The sequence below is a fragment of the Sinocyclocheilus grahami genome, unplaced genomic scaffold, assembly GCF_001515645.1.
Source record: "Sinocyclocheilus grahami isolate Dianchi unplaced genomic scaffold, SAMN03320097.WGS_v1.1 scaffold609.1, whole genome shotgun sequence".
In the NCBI taxonomy this organism is placed as follows: domain Eukaryota; kingdom Metazoa; phylum Chordata; class Actinopteri; order Cypriniformes; family Cyprinidae; genus Sinocyclocheilus; species Sinocyclocheilus grahami.
The window spans coordinates 670,829-688,622 of NW_015505788.1; the positions used below are offsets into that span (position 1 = coordinate 670,829).

The following is a 17,794-nucleotide window of genomic DNA, read 5'->3' on the forward strand; positions in this document are numbered from 1 at the left end:
ACCGTATTTGAGTTGATGTATATGCTTTTATTTATTATTATTTTTAATTAACTATTTTTTTCCCAAACCATTGTTAGATGCAGTGTTTCCTGTAGTTATGCAAATATTTGGTTTCAAAAACAGTATCAGTAAACTATTTCTTATGATTTTAAATCTGCATTGAACTTCCGATCAATCTCAAAATAAAAGGCGGTACTAAAGTCTGATTTTGTGGTGGATGGGTTCAAATTTGATCATCTTAATTCAAGTGAGGAAGGATTTTGAAAGTCTGACAGTGTTGAGCACTACTGTAAGGTTTACCCTGCATGGTGTAAATGTTTGAAAATGATTAACAGTTGCAAATAAACATTCATTAGAAATTTAGAAAAGTAATCTAAAAGTAATCAAAAGTAATCAGTTACATTACTTTAATAAAGTCATTGAAAAAGTTACACTACTATTACATTTTAAGTAGGGTAACTTGTAATCTGTAACCTATTACATTTCCAAAGTAACCTTCCCAACACTGCATGAGAGCCACAGTACTTTCATTTTTGGCTGAATTATCCCTCTAATTTAAATCCATAAAAACAAAGAAATGCAAATAAAAAAAGTGTTTGCATCACTAGTACTGAGTAAGAACTAATGCTTTGCAGGGTTATTATTGTTAACTAAATCCATAAAAATATTGTTACTTGAAATAAAATAAATATTAACTGAAATACAATCAAATAAAATATAAAAAATAACTTATTTATTTATTTTTTTACTTGGTAAACTCATTAGTTTTGAAGACAGCATTTTTAATTTTGATTTAGTTTAACTTCAAGTACTAAAATAACCAGAGTGTTATTTTAGTATCACTGAGATACCATTCATATTTAGATTTTCCACTTTCATTTGGATTTTAGGTAAAGTTTTAGTAATTTTGTTGTGTGTTTTGTCATTTTTTTGTAGGCTTTCCCCCCCCCCCCCCCCCTTTTTTTAATATGTCTATATAGTTTTTATAAATTTTTATTTCAGTTTTAGTTATTTTAGTACATCAAATTAAACTAAATTAAAACGAGAACTAAAATGTTTAAGTTTTTATTTTAAGTTTCTTATTGTATTTCAATGAACATTTATTTTACTTCACCACATGTTAAAAATATATTTTTTACTTTAAAAACTCAGAAAATAACAACTGTAACTTAAATAAAAATGAATAAAAATGATAAAGGCATGCCAAAATTATAAAAATTATTTAGAAAAGGTAAAAAAACAGACAATACAATTATTAAACTGTAACTAAAATGAATATGGAAAATATGAAAATATAAACACGTTCAAAATATTAATATATAGTATATAAATTATAGTATAAATAGTCTAGTATATAGAATATAATTGACTGCTTTTGACAATTACCTTCTGAGCAGTCCTCGCCAATGTAGCCTTCATCGCATACACAGCGGCCGCCCACACATTGCCCCGCACCATTGCAGTCATTCGGACAGCTTCTTTCTCCACAGGCATCTCCAGCGAATCCCTCATCACAGACACATTTCCCATTGAAGCAGCGCCCACGGTTATTGCAGTTTCCAGGGCAGGTGGGAACGGAGCAATCCAGGCCCTCAAAACCCTCCTGGCAAACGCACTGTCCCTCCACGCAACGTCCACGGCCGAGGCAGTCGTTGGAACACTTCCTCTGACCACAGTCCTCTCCGGTGAAGCCTTCGTTGCAAACGCATTGCCCCGTGACACAACGTCCACGGTTCAGGCAGTTGCTCGGGCAACTAATTTCACCGCAGTCTTCGCCGGCAAAGTTCGCAAAGCAAATGCACTTCCCATCCACACACTGGCCTCGGCCATAGCAGTCCGACGGGCAGGTTTTGATGCTGCAATCCTCGCCACCGAATCCCTCTTCACAAACACACTGGCCGTTAACGCAGCGCCCGCGGTTATTGCAATCATTGGGGCAGCTAAACTCCGAACAATCACGGCCTTGGAATCCGACGTTGCATTCACAACGACCATTAATGCAGCGCCCTCTACTGTTGCAGTTATTCGGGCAGGAGAGCTTCCCACAGTCCTCTCCGAAATAACCCATTTCACAAATGCACACGCCGTTGAAACAGTGCCCTCTTTGGTTGCAGTCGCTCGGACAGGTCAAGCTGGAACAATCCTCGCCGGAGTAGCCGGCGTCGCATTCGCAGCGGCCGTCAATACAAAAACCTCGTCCCGAGCAGTCGTTCGAACAAGCGAATGCCCCGCAGTCCTCTCCAGTGTAGCCTTTATCGCAATAACAAGTCCCATTTTCACATCGCCCGCGGTCGTAGCAGTCATGCGGACAGATGAGCTCGGAGCAATCGAATCCGGTCCAGGGTTCGTCGCAGACACACTCGCTATCAACACAGCGGCCGCGTCCCAAACAGTTGTTGAGACAATCCGTCTCTGTGCAATCATCCCCAGAGAAGCCTTCATTGCAAACGCATGCTCCGTTAATGCACCGCCCGTTCTCGCCACAGTCAACCAGACAGGTCTCCATGCTACAGTCATCACCCACGAAGCCATTGAAACACTCACACTTTCCATTAATGCAGCGGCCCTGGTCGTTGCAGTCTCCGGGACAGTCGGGAACGGTGCAGTTGGGGCCCTTCCATCCGGGCTCACATATACAGCCGCAGGTCTCCGTGCTATAGTTTCCACGGCCGCTGCAGTAGGGCTTCGTTCCTACAGTACCTACAGAATCAGAACATGTGAGAAGTTAAACAAAACTGTCTAACAGAAGTTAAATAAAACAAACAAATGAATAAGGGGGACCAGTATTATGTCAGTAGTAGGCCTACTGAAGGTTCGTGAACTGCAATCATTTTATTTTGCCCAAAAAGAGGGTTGGAATCAAAAGGTTAATGATTGAAGAGTGTAATTTCTGCTCCATTATCATTACCAAACTGAATGAAAAAATGATGACTTCCCATTTCTTACACTGGTCTGCCCGTCCTTAAACTTACACCATTGGTTGGGCTATATTGTAATCATAATGCTCAAAAAGAACAGTGTTTGCACTTTGTGAAGGAATCAACATATCTTGTATATCTTTGTTTATGCATATTAAACCTGAATAGGAGAAAGTATTTTAACACTGAAAAACCTTTAAAATGTGATTATCCGTAATACTGTGAACTTTCCCCCCTCAATAAGTGAATCTCAAAGTGTCTGGAAAGTGAACATGTACCTGTGGCCTGAGCGCTGCAGCAGGTGGTTTCTGTGGCGCATTGCTCTCTGAGCGTCGACACCTCGCCCTCCAACATCTCCAGCCGATTCAGGAGCTCCTTCAGGTCCAGCAACCCATCCGTACAGCCACACGCCTGCTTGGGGATGTTGATGCGATGGGTGAAGACGACCTGATTACCGCCATCTAATGTGTGGTCTGTTACTTCTGAGCCAGATGGCGCATCCTTCTGCTCAAGATCCGAACCGACAGGAGAGTCCAGATCCACCGAGCACAGAGAGCTACCTGGAACTTTGATGTTGTAGACGTGGTTAAAAAAGACCGGTTGAGAGGAGCTCGGAAGGGTTACATTGTGTATGCCGGGAATCGTCAGAGCTTCCCGCCGGTGTCTGATCATCTTCTTTACCAGGCCAGCATGATTTAGAGTCACCAGGGTGGCCAAAACCAAGCAGCTGAATGTCAGGCCTCCTGAACCCATGTTTCTGCACTAATGGATGCTTGTCTTGGCAAGAAGGCCTGCCTGGTGAGTCTGGACAAAGTGCTGTCGTCTCTGAAAAAGCAAACACACAAAATATATAATAAAATAAAAATGTCACTGTAATTCCAAGAATAAATAGAAAATGCAGAAATATTTCGGGAAACCCTTTCAAAGCACCATCATTTCAGAAACAATTATGGTGTTATATATATATATATATATATATACAGTATATGCATGCATGTATGTATGCATGTATATAATTTTACATTTTAATTTAATTAATTTAGTAATTTTAGCACATCAAGTTAAAATAAAGAAAGAATAAAGAAATAAAGTTTTTGTATATTTCATTTTATTTAAGGTTTATTTATTTCAAATATGTACCATTTTATGGTTTTAGTTCTATATAACCTTGATTTGAATACATCACATTAAAAGTGTAAACAAGCACAGAAATGAAAAGAGCATAGAAACAATTACGAACACACTAAAAATACAGTAAATATCATTAAATACAAATAACTTATTTTCATGCAGTGCCAATAAAGGACATTTATTTGTAGCCATTAAGCTTTAAAGTGATAGTTGACATAAAAATGAAAAAATATTGCAAAAGTTCATGTAATTTTCTATGGATTTCAAAATGAGAAATTCTGGAAAAAAAATATTCACACTCATTTATTTTATACAACTATATATATATATATATATATATACATATACATATATATATATATGATCTTGACATCCATGGATGGATTTTCATCATTTTTCAACAAACTGATTATGCATTATGCAAGGGGTAAAGTGATCTGTTAAAAAAATATTGATAGGTAATATATTCAATGCATGCACTGAACATAAGCCAGATTAAAGTCTGCACCAGTTATTAAACTAAATTTATTGCCACTATATCTGACTATGAGGACCATCACTCATCGCCATCAATATCCTTATTGTTGAATCATAAAGTTATTTTATTCTTTACAAGACACTGCCAGATTCCTAAAAGTAGTCAGTTTTTGTCTTTGAGCATATTAAAAAAATCCGCCTTTCCCATCTGCACACTTGAGCCGGGATGACTTCATATCTGGACATGGAGCTGTGTAATTTGTGGATGGTGGATGGGGGCCAGAGTCTCTGTCTCCTCCGCAGCGTGGGAACGCTCATCTGAAGCTCGTTCTGGATGTCCACGCAGCCTCCACATGTCTCAGATGTCTGTGCGTGTGCGATGCTGAAGAGGAAAACTCGACTGCAGGACCTCAGCGCGATTCAAAAGAAATATCACCACCTACACGACCATGGCCACAGGGACTTCCTATCTCAGCTGTGTGCGTGAGCGGCACCTCCAAACGCGGAGGAAACCGACTGCAAAAGCCATTTATTTTCACCCAGCCATTCAATGATAAGCTTTATGCCACAAGTTGGGGCTTGAAAAACATGCACTGCATCGTGTAGAGAAATACCAGCTAAAAACTATAATGACAGGTTAGTGACAGTCACAGGTCGTCTTTGTGATCAGCTTATAAATGACCTTCCCAGGGTTTTTTTTTTTTCTTTTCATGTGCATAATTTGAGCAGTCTATAAAGAGATGCTTTGAGTCGAGGGACTGTAATTATGTTAATAAGAGTAACCAGGCAAGATCTGCTCATTTCAGTGATGGACACACTTTCCTGTTGCTAGAATATTGTATATTCACAAGAATAGAATAGAATAGAATAGAATAGACTAGACTAGACTAGACTAGACTAGAATAGAATAGAATAGAATAGAATAGGAATGTGCTGTAAGTGTAAATGTTTTGGAATAGCACACATACCACCTGTCAGATATCAGTGACATATTGCAGGTGTCATGAGAACCACACAACTATGCATTATCATTTTGTTTCACTGGAGTTAGTATGTTTGATTCATTTCTGAGAATCAGATCAAATAGTCTGTTTCAAAGAATTTAAAACACTGATTTGTTTGTGCCCTATACGGTGGCCGAGACAGCTCAACGCGCTGCAAATTAAGAAACATGCAAATAGAAAAAAACACCTGAAAATTAAGAAAACATCTTTTGCAGCACATGTGTTGTCAAATTGATAAAGATGTTTTCTTAATTTGCAGGTGTTTTTTTCATATGCAGCGTGTTGAGCTCTCTCGGCCACCGTAGTGCCATCACTCAACAATGTTAAAGTATTTTAATATAGATATCAAACTGATTTAATTAATTCAGAATAAATACAATTATTTACTGTATACACTATACCATTCAAAAGTTTGGGGTCAGCTTTTTCTTTTTTCTTTTTTGGGTAACACTCAAAGCCCTTACATAATGCATTACAGAAGTTCTAATGCATTAATTATGCCTTGTAATGCATGTTATAATACATTTAATAATTATAAGCACAGTTGTAATACATCATAATACTTATCTATTCATGGCTTTAAAATATATTGGCATTAAAATACATGACAACAAACCTTCAAATATTATAATACATTTTAAATTTGGGTATAAATATTTATGAAACGATATAATGCATTGTAACCTACATTTATAATGCATTATATATATATAAAGGTTTAAAGTGTTACCAAAGTTTATCTTAGTATATCAAAGTAATATCTAGTGATATTTTGAAATATTTTTACAATTTAAAATAAGTGTATTCTATTTGATTATATTGTAAAATGTAATGTATTGTGTTGCAAAGAAGTTTTCAGCATCATTACTCCAGTCTTCAGTGTCACATGATCCTTCAGAAATCATTCTAATACGCCTATTTGCTGCTCAAGAAACATTTCTGATTATCATCAACGTTTAACACTTTTGTGCTGCTTGATATGTTTGTGGAAACCATGATACATTTTCTTTTCAGGATTCTTTGATGAACAGAAAGTTCAAAAGAAAAGCATTTATTTGAAATGGAAACATTTGTAGCATAAATTAAGTCTTTACTTAAACTTGCTGACTAAAATATTACATAAATCTATCTTTAAAAATAAATACATAAAAATCTTACTGACAGCAACTTTCAAATGAGAGATACTAAAAAGACTTCTTACAGATAGAATATCCCATATCCAACAATATATTTAGATATGATCTTAAAGGTCCCATGGCATGAAAATGTCACTTTATGAGGTTTTTTAACATTAATATGAGTTCCCCTACACTCTTAAAAATAAAGGTGCTTCACGATGCCATAGAAGAACCTTTTTGTCTAAATGGTTCCATAAAGAACCTTTAACATCTGAAGAACCTTTCTGTTTCACAAAAGGTTCTTTGTGGCGAAATTCTTCAGATTATAAAAAGGTAAGAAAGAGATGGTTCTTTAAAGAACCTTTGACTGAATAGTTCTTTGTGGAACCAAAAATGGTTCTTCTATGGCATCGCTTGAAGAACCTTTTGAAGCACCTTTATTTTTAAGAGTATAGCCTGCCTATGGTCCCCCAGTGGCTAGAAATGGCGATATGTGTAAACCGAGCCCTGGGTATCCTGCTTCGCCTTTGAGAAAATGAAAGCCCACAGGAACCAGATGAGTCCTCTGCACAATCTGACTTTGCTGCAGCCTGGAACTGTACTGCTGGTTTGTCTGGTCAGAGGAGAACTGGCCCCCCGACTGAGCCTGGTTTCTCCCAAGGTTTTTTCTCCATTCTGTCACTGATGGAGTTTTGGTTCCTTGCCGCTGTCGCCTCTGGCTTGCTTAGTTGGGGGCACTTCATTTCCAGCGTTATCGTTGACATGATTGCAAAGATATTATTTAAACTGAACTGAGCTGGATGTTGACATCACTGAATTCAATGATGAACTGTCTTTAACTGAAAAATGAGTGTTTACTATTGTCATTTTGCATTATTGACACTATTTTCCTAATTAATGCTGTTCAGTTGCTTTGACACAATCTGTATTGTTAAAAGCGCTATATAAATAAAGGTGACTTGACTTGACATAGTTAACAAGGCAGTGGACTAAACCAGACCTAGCAGATATCCACGGGATCTTGCTCGCACAGTGGACATTGTGCATGTGGTTCTCATTTATGGCTGCTGGTTAAATGAGCACCATCAGTAGCTGTAAAGTGCAGTAAAAATGGAACAGCAGAACAATATTACTCAATTCTTGTCCATGATTTTTTTGACATTTTTAAAGTCTTTGTTAATTTAATAAAGATTAGTCTATAAGTTTAAAATGGTAATATACATAAGTATGCGTATATTTATTGTCAGAATATAGCTTGGAATAATTTGATTTTTTTTTAAGTTTCTTATTTTCACCAGGGCTGCATTTATTTGATAAATAATTCAGTAAAAAGAACAATATTGTGTAATATTATTACAATTTAAAATAACTTTTTTAGTTGTGAATATTTTCTTATGTGTGATGCCAAGCTGAATTTTCAGCATCATTACTCCAGACTTCAGTGTCAAATGATCCTTTAGAAATCATTACAATATGCTGATTTGTTGCTCTTATTTCTTATTATACAGACAGACACATAGACATGTGCAAGCATTTTACATTATGTACTGTGAATTGAAAACAGAAGTTTTAGTGGATAGCATGAGAATATTCAACCTATCCATTTATGAATCCTTTTCATGTGACATTTTTGAGTTTTTTAGGTTTTTCTTCGAACACTTTGCCAGCTTCATAAAAATGCTTAAATAAAAAGCATACAATGTGATATTTGAGATGCATAGTCATCACATTCTCAGTGCAATGACAGCCTTTAAAATGCATTAAACGTGTATTCATAACCAGACAGAAAGTACAACCAGACATTAAAATGCAATGAAGAACATCTAGAGTTTGACGGAAATATGACGACAAAAATGTGAGATTAAGAAAGAAACAAGTCGTTGTTGTTAGCAAACACAGTTTTTAGGGTGTTCTAATATAAATATATATTTATATTTTAAAATGATGAAAGTTTAAAGCCACAAAAGCTCCTCTGTGAAATGGACACCATTAAAAAAAAGAAAAGGCGTACAAAAAATCAATCATTTGAATACTGCATGAGACCCATCAGCGAGATTAAACATCAATAAGGGAATTCAAGCAGTGAGAATGCTAAAATTGTATGCTAAATTACTTGGCATTTATGTTGTTGTTGTTTTTTCTTTAAAAAAAGGCAAATTATAAACTACTAACTGCATGGTCAGCAGCCTGGTGTTAAGGGCTTTGCATGAGGTTACAACGCTGACATGGGAACTGTCCAGTTTATGGGTCTTCTGACCTGTGACCTTTGTTTCCCAGTCAAGACCTTTAACCACAAGATCTCATCCTCACACTTTTAAGTGTCTACTCTGCACTCCCATGTTTTTTAACAAGGGTTGACCCTGTGACCCTACAGCCCTTAAATGTCAGTTCAAAATGACGCCTGAGATTAATGCAAAGGATCTACACCTCAACAGACGAGTTCATGAGATCGCATTCTCAGCATGCACACAATAAAGTTGAAGTACAGGCCAGCGTTTGGGTTGCTACGGCAGGTTCAGGAACAAAGGGATGAATTCAGCGTTGATCTATTAAAGTTCCTTCCACCAGGATGTGAACATATAAACCCGAGATTGAATTTCACAGGCTTTCCTCCTACATTTGGAGAAAGTTTCTGGAGAATACCTTGTGTGGCTAATGCTAATCTGGCTACAATTCAGCACACATTTGCTTTGTGAAAACCACATAACAGAAACCTGTTAAGCTGTAGATGATCTGCAATTCCATGAATGAAGTCAAATTCAATGTCATAATTATGACTATATCAGAATTCTGACTGTCATAATTTAGACTTTTATCTCATAATTATGACTATATTAGAATTTCAACTGCCATAATTTAGACTTTTATCTCATAATTATGACGTAGTATCTCATAATTTTGACTGAAAATTTAAACTTCAACACAATTATTAACTTTTATCTCATAATTTAGATTTAAGCAATAAATACCTTTTATCTAATAATTATGACTCAGTATCACAGAATATTGACTAACATCATTTAGACATCATTTAGAATTTGTATCTCATAATTATGACTTAGTATCTAAATTTTGACTGACATAAATTAGACTCTGTCATAATTATGAGTTTTTATCATAATTTAGACTTGTCATAATTTTGACTTTTTGTCTCATTATTATGACTTAGTATCATAATTTAGACATTTTGTTTTGTCCGAATTACGTTTTTTATCTCATGATTTAGACTTGTGTCATAATTTAGACTTTAGATCTCATAATTATGACTTAGTATCATAATTTAGACATTTTGTTTTTTATTTCATAATTTAGACTTTTCATGTCATATTTATTAGATGAAACATCTCTTACCTTTGACTTATCTCATAATTATGAACTCAACTTAGTATCTCATAATTTTGACTTTTTGTCAATTTTGGCTTTTTATCTAATAACTATGATTTACTATGACATAATTTTTAGATCTTATCTCATAATTATACTTTATATCTTATGACTTCTATATCACAATGATTTTCCAAAGCCTAACTTTTTTCTTATGTGACAGAAATAGCTTCCATATATAATAATATGAGCAAATTTATATCACTTTAATTACAAGCTACATATCCACCTTTTTCCTACATCCCATGACGCATTGAGCAAATTATGGGAGTAACCTCCATTTACACTGTAAACAATCAGCAAAAGGTTCGCTGTATGAATGCAAAAATTAGCATTTTCAAAAACTGGGTAAAATAAGGTGACGTTATTTTACTCACCCTTCAACCATTGATCATTAAAAGGAAATTTTTAAGTCTAAAAGCATTAACAAATTACTTTCAACATACCAAAAATAATTCCTAAAGCTCGATTCTATTCGCAGTAATATTATGGACGTGTTTAATATCATTATAGTAATATACATACATAGTAATACTTTATAGTATCCATGTGAACACAAACCTGGAAAGAGACGTTTCAAAATTTGAAATTCTTAGTGCATTCCAAGGAATTTTTCATGGTTTATATCGTAAATTAAATCGAGAGAGCAGACCACAAATGCACAGTATATGTTGTTTTTTTCAGTTACAGCGGAATAAGTCGTTATAACGAGAAAACAACTCTCGTTATGTCGATATAACGAGAAAATAAGTCGTTATAACGAGAAAACAACTCTCGTTATGTCGATATAACGAGAAAATAAGTCGTTATAACGAGAAAACAAGAAGGAAAAAAATAATAATGCATGGCCGCTTAGAACTTCCGTAGAATACAAAGGAAAACTTAAAATAATGTAGAAAATACAGCGGGCTGAAAAGAGTTATTCTATAGTTCCCTTTCAGTCGGTCACTCCGAGTCACGTTGGTGACCGACGAATTGGGATCTCGCTTAGAGAGACCAATCCACTTCGAGTGTAAACTAAACGAGCCAATGCACATTGGCATGCGATGATTGCATCCAGCTCCCGCTGATCACAGCGTGAGCATAAAAAGGCAGCCTGTGCAACACATACCAGTTTTTCGCTTTGGAGCCGAGCGACAACATCGTTCTGCTCCTATCAAACTGCTTCGTGTGTGATGAGTCTAGAGTGCTCTCGGGAGCTTTTTGTGTTGGCGGATGACGCTTCAGCGGTGGTCGTTCCTGTGTCGAGTGGGTTGTGCAATTCAGGCTGCACTACCCCCTGTCGTGCTGCAAACGGCTGATGGGAACACTCGGCATGGACACACTGGCACACAGCTGGACGCGGGGCCTGCGCAAGTATGCGTTTCCCCCCAGTGAGCCATCTCGCACAGACGCTGTGCAAGGTCAGGGAGGACGAGGAGCAGGTCCTGTTTGCGGTGCCATATTGGCCCACTCGGACCTGGTTCCCCGAACTAATGCTCCTCGCGACAGCCCTTCACTGGCAGATTCCTTTGAGGAAGGATCTACTAACTCAGAGACGGGGCACCCTGTGGCACCTGCGTCCAGACCTCTGGAAACTTCCATATGCACCTAAACGGATTTCATATGTGTAAGTGCTTCCGAAACCTCCTTCGGCAAGGATGGGGCTTCCGCAACGTTCCTGTTCCAAGTGGAGCGGGTAAGTTTTCCCAGTGTTATCCAATCTCACTGAGTGGGTAGTGCTATGACAACAGTGACTGGTCTTCTTGTTGCGAGCCCCGGCCTACACCACAAAGGGGCGCAGGCGGCTCGCAGAGGACACTGAAATGGGCAGCATCCATGGCGCTTTGGTAGGGATCCCAATTTGTCAGTCACTGACGTGACTCGGAGTGACCGACTGAAATGGGAACGTCTCGGTTACATATGTGCATACGTATACGTATGTGATTCCAGATACGTATACGTATGTTACGTATGAACAGAGACGTCACGTCCCATCGCTACGGCTACTGTACCACCGCTGAGCGGCCGGGTCACCGACTCGGCTCCTCAGCGAAAACCTGGTATGCGTTGGTATGCGTTTATGCTCACGCTGTGATCAGCGGCAGCTGGATGCAATCATCGCATGCCAATGTGCATTGGCTCGTTTAGTTTACACTCGAAGTGGATTGGTCTCTCTAAGCGAGATCCCAATTCGTCGGTCACCAACGTGACGTCTCCGTTCCCTCCTTCAGGGAACGAGGGTTACATACGTAACCGAGATGATATTGTTGTTAATCACGTCACATTAAAATACCAAGTGTAACATTGTTCTCCTGACTTCTGAAAAAAGAACATGAATAAAAATGTACAGCCCATTCAGTCAAAATGACAGATAAGGATTATTTGTAGCACAATCTTATGATTTGAAATGATTTGTTGCCGTTTTTGAGTGGAACTTTCCCAAACTGAAGTGCTTCCCATAATTTAAAATGCAGTAGGCTCATTAGGAAAAAGGTGGATAAGACTTAAAACTGCCCACCACTTGTCACTTAATAACAAAAACAACTTAGCAATTTGTAAAGACATTGAGGAATAAATAGGCTATATATTTAAGAATATTATAAAGGGAAATCCTCCTCCTGGAATACAAATCTGTATTTTAAGTTATAATCCAGAATTACTGTATCTTTATTAGTTTTCCCTGTACTGGCAACAGAAAGGAAACTTTCCCACCTGGAAGCAGGGACTAGGAATGTTGGCCTCTGTTTTCCAACATCTGTTTTGCCTGGTCCACAGCAAAGACTCTGTGCATGTGTGTGTCATACGCGTTTAGACTAGAAGAGCTCTAGCCATCAAACGTTTAACGTTCAACAGTTTCCACTGCAAACAAATATACAATTCAATGGTATACAAAATCTATACCTTAAAGATAAATGATCCACTGCAACCCTATGGGAGGAAGTATCAATCTACACTCCAGATGAAGTATAGAGTATATGTGCTGTATATGTGAACACTGTAACATGTTTAGTCCACTGCCAGTGGGCGATTACAAGACTTTGATTGATGTCTACAACAAGCACACTGCCATATGCTGTTTTCCTTGCTGAGGGAAATAGATTTTGTATTTTTCTGGGTAATAAAAACTTTCTATAGAAAAAGGATGAATGTATTGTTGATTAACATCATGGTTTTATTATAGCTGCAATAAAAACATCTTATAATTATAAAGTTATTTAAATGATTAGAGTAGGGGATTATGCAACCAGATCCATCTGGTGGCTTCTGAATATTCATGAGATAACATCAGTTTCTAAATAGTGCACCAGAATGACAGCCTATTTATTTATTTACTTACCTACCTTAGTTCCACAAGTAGAATGGATGATTCCAAGCCATAAACCACAACCAAAATTAATAATTACTTAAAAAAGTGACTTGTAGTCACTGATTAAATGTATAGGCAAAATATTTAAAGTTTAGACATATGCAAATATATTAGTATATATATAATAGTGAATTTGCATTGTTTCATGGGAGTGAGAGGTTGCTGCAGAGCTGTTTTGTATGGGCCACCAAGTGTAACCAATTTCATGAACTGAATGAATTATGTGACACAAAATGCATGACAGAAAAGCCATAAGCCATAATCCCAAAAGTTAAACAGCAATTGCATTTCATCAATGAAAAAGCACTTCATTCTAAACCAATATACAACTCAAAACCACCACCAATAATAATAATAATATAGCTTGATATAGAACTGATACTGTGATATTGTTGCAAGCTCTGTTATATTTGAAATAATTCTGGATGGAAAGATACTTTATTGTCCTGCGAATCAATGCTTTCCTCATTAAGGCGACCTCCAGAAATCTCCAATTTCACTGACCTGCTGAATACTTCCTGAGTGTTTTCAGTGATGAGGATACCATCAGAGCACTGCCCCTACGTGACACTTGCCCTTAAGTAAGTGAGAAGTGAAACGGATGCACCAGACATGGATTCTCTCGTCTTCTCATTCTCATTTAAAAAAAAAAGTGCCTGGAAGTGATCCATCAGCACCAGGCCATCTGCACTACGGGCCCATATGCAACCCAGACCTGTATGTCTAGACTCCCTGAGATTTATGGGAAGTAGGCGCTTATATCAAAGATTACTCATGGGAACACAGACCCTAGGCCACACCGTATAACTGGTTTGCAGTGCAGCTGTTGAATCTGTCCACATCACTGTTGACATCCATTTTATTCTGCAACACCTGAATGTACTTGACTAGAATGAAAAATTGCACTTGGACATGGTTTAGATTTATTCAGTTTCCATGCAAGCATCAAACAGAAAGACGTGTTGACATCTTAAATGTTCAGTGTACTTCTCACATTGTTTTAGTAGTATGCAGCACATGTATGGAAAGTGTGCAACATTTCTGCATGTATGATATAGTGTAAAATGTGCAGTATATGCCCACAGCACACTGTGCAGAATACTGTAAAACAAAATGCAATGTTTAACTAATGAACCAGATCATCAACAATTTTTAACGCTTCTATCTTGACTCATTATTTGATCAAACTGTTAATACATTCAGTATGCACTACATACAGTGCAGTATGCAGAAAGTGCTATTCTAGTATAACATTCATTCTGAACATATCCTGAAATATTGATCTTTAAGATTCAGTACTCTTACAGAATGTCAATTTTCTGCCATGAACCAGTGTTATTTTAGCATCACTGAGATATTTTTATTCATATTTTGAATTATTTGTATTTTTATATGTTCCATTTTAATTTTAATTTTAGTTAAAGTTCGTCTTTTTTTGTAGTTTTTTTAATGTATATAGTTTTTTTTATTAATTTTCATTTCAGTTTTAGTTTGTTATTTTAGTACATCAAGTTAAACTAAATGAAAAAGAGAAATGTATGTGCTGTATATGTGAACACTGTAACATGTTTAGTCCACTGCCAGTGGGCGATTACAAGACTTTGATTGATGTCTACAACAAGCACACTGCCATATGCTGTTTTCCTTGCTGAGGGAAATAGATTTTGTATTTTTCTGGGTAATAAAAACTTTCTATAGAAAAAGGATGAATGTATTGTTGATTAACATCATGGTTTTATTATAGCTGCAATAAAAACATCTTATAATTATAAAGTTATTTAAATGATTAGAGTAGGGGATTATGCAACCAGATCCATCTGGTGGCTTCTGAATATTCATGAGATAACATCAGTTTCTAAATAGTGCACCAGAATGACAGCCTATTTATTTATTTATTTATTTACTTACCTACCTTAGTTCCACAAGTAGAATGGATGATTCCAAGCCATAAACCACAACCAAAATTAATAATTACTTAAAAAAGTGACTTGTAGTCACTGATTAAATGTATAGGCAAAATATTTAAAGTTTAGACATATGCAAATATATTAGTATATATATAATAGTGAATTTGCATTGTTTCATGGGAGTGAGAGGTTGCTGCAGAGCTGTTTTGTATGGGCCACCAAGTGTAACCAATTTCATGAACTGAATGAATTATGTGACACAAAACGCATGACAGAAAAGCTGTTCGAAGCCATAATCCCAAAAGTTAAACAGCAATTGCATTTCATCAATGAAAAAGCACTTCATTCTAAACCAATATACAACTCAAAACCACCACCAATAATAATAATAATATAGCTTGATATAGAACTGATACTGTGATATTGTTGCAAGCTCTGTTATATTTGAAATAATTCTGGATGGAAAGATACTTTATTGTCCTGCGAATCAATGCTTTCCTCATTAAGGCGACCTCCAGAAATCTCCAATTTCACTGACCTGCTGAATACTTCCTGAGTGTTTTCAGTGATGAGGATACCATCAGAGCACTGCCCCTACGTGACACTTGCCCTTAAGTAAGTGAGAAGTGAAACGGATGCACCAGACATGGATTCTCTCGTCTTCAGTGGCCGCTTACCAAAGCGAATGAATGATTCTCATTTAAAAAAAAAAGAGCCTGGAAGTGATCCATCAGCACCAGGCCATCTGCACTACGGGCCCATATGCAACCCAGACCTGTATGTCTAGACTCCCTGAGATTTATGGGAAGTAGGCGCTTATATCAAAGATTACTCATGGGAACACAGACCCTAGGCCACACCGTATAACTGGTTTGCAGTGCAGCTGTTGAATCTGTCCACATCACTGTTGACATCCATTTTATTCTGCAACACCTGAATGTACTTGACTAGAATGAAAAATTGCACTTGGACATGGTTTAGATTTATTCAGTTTCCATGCAAGCATCAAACAGAAAGACGTGTTGACATCTTAAATGTTCAGTGTACTTCTCACATTGTTTTAGTAGTATGCAGCACATGTATGGAAAGTGTGCAACATTTCTGCATGTATGATATAGTGTAAAATGTGCAGTATATGCCCACAGCACACTGTGCAGAATACTGTAAAACAAAATGCAATGTTTAACTAATGAACCAGATCATCAACAATTTTTAACGCTTCTATCTTGACTCATTATTTGATCAAACTGTTAATACATTCAGTATGCACTACATACAGTGCAGTATGCAGTAAGTGCTATTCTAGTATAACATTCATTCTGAACATATCCTGAAATATTGATTTTTAAGATTCAGTACTCTTACAGAATGTCAATTTTCTGCCATGAACCAGTGTTATTTTAGCATCACTGAGATATTTTTATTCATATTTTGAATTATTTGTATTTTTATATGTTCCATTTTAATTTTAATTTTAGTTAAAGTTCGTCTTTTTTTGTAGTTTTTTTAATGTATATAGTTTTTTTTATTAATTTTCATTTCAGTTTTAGTTTGTTATTTTAGTACATCAAGTTAAACTAAATGAAAAAGAGAAATGTTGCCTTGACAACTAGTGAAAAAAAATCCAGTTCATATATTTTAAGTAACACAAATGTAATTTTTATGTTTTAATTTTCGTTTTAGTTAATTATAAAACCCTGCCATGATCATAGTTTTGTTATTGTTAACTAAAGCTATTAAAAATAATTTTCGGCATTTGAAATAAAATATAAACAATAGATGAAAAATGTACACTTACACAGCATTACTATGTAATTAATTACGTTAATTTAATTACTTTTCCCTTGAAAAGTAAAGTAAGGGATTACTCTTAATTTTTCTGTAATTAGTTACTTCAGAGGTAATTGCATTAAATAGAACAGTTCTAAATAAAACAATAGAGGATTTAACATCAAAATGTAACGTTTATTGTTAAAATGTAAGTTTTTAAAGGGGTCATATGATGCTTTTTTAAAGATCATTATTTTGTGTATTTGGTGTAACAGAATATGTTGACATGCTTTAATGTTCAAAAAACACATTATTTTTCAAATACTGTACATTATTGTAGGTCCTCTATGCCCCGCCTCTCTCAAACACTTCGTTTTCTACAAAGTCCCGCCTTCCGACAAGCGCAGTCTGCTCTGATTGGCCAGCTGACCCAGTGCATTGTGATTGGCCGAACACCGCAAGCACTCGTCGGAAATGTAACGCCCCTTACCATAATCGCGAGCTTCATCTTTCAAAATAAATGTAAAGACAGAGCCCGAAAGGGGAACAGAGTCGCGTGACAGACACCGTGATGAAGCTGGTATGTGTTTGTGATGTGACCCCCTCCCTCCCTCTCTCTGTCTCTCTCTCTCTCTCTCTCTCTCTCTTCTCTCACGCTCTCTCGCTCTCTCTCTCTCTCACTCTCACTCGCACGCACGCACGCACGCACGCACGCACCCACACACACACACACACA

General features: G+C 36.6%; 1 protein-coding gene across 1 annotated transcript in view; it reads right to left on the reverse strand.

Annotated features, from left to right (window-relative positions):
• Positions 1 to 17,794, reverse strand: part of LOC107557573 (tenascin-like) — an 82,442-nt gene that overhangs the window by 61,091 nt on the left and 3,557 nt on the right. Inside the window, exons 2-3 of the mRNA XM_016241047.1 lie at positions 3,197 to 3,743; positions 1,387 to 2,700 (exon numbers count right to left, since the gene is read on the reverse strand). Coding sequence (XP_016096533.1) covers positions 1,387 to 2,700; positions 3,197 to 3,671 — 1,789 coding nt within the window. The 5' untranslated portion in view covers positions 3,672 to 3,743. The remainder of the gene's footprint in view (positions 1 to 1,386; positions 2,701 to 3,196; positions 3,744 to 17,794) is intronic.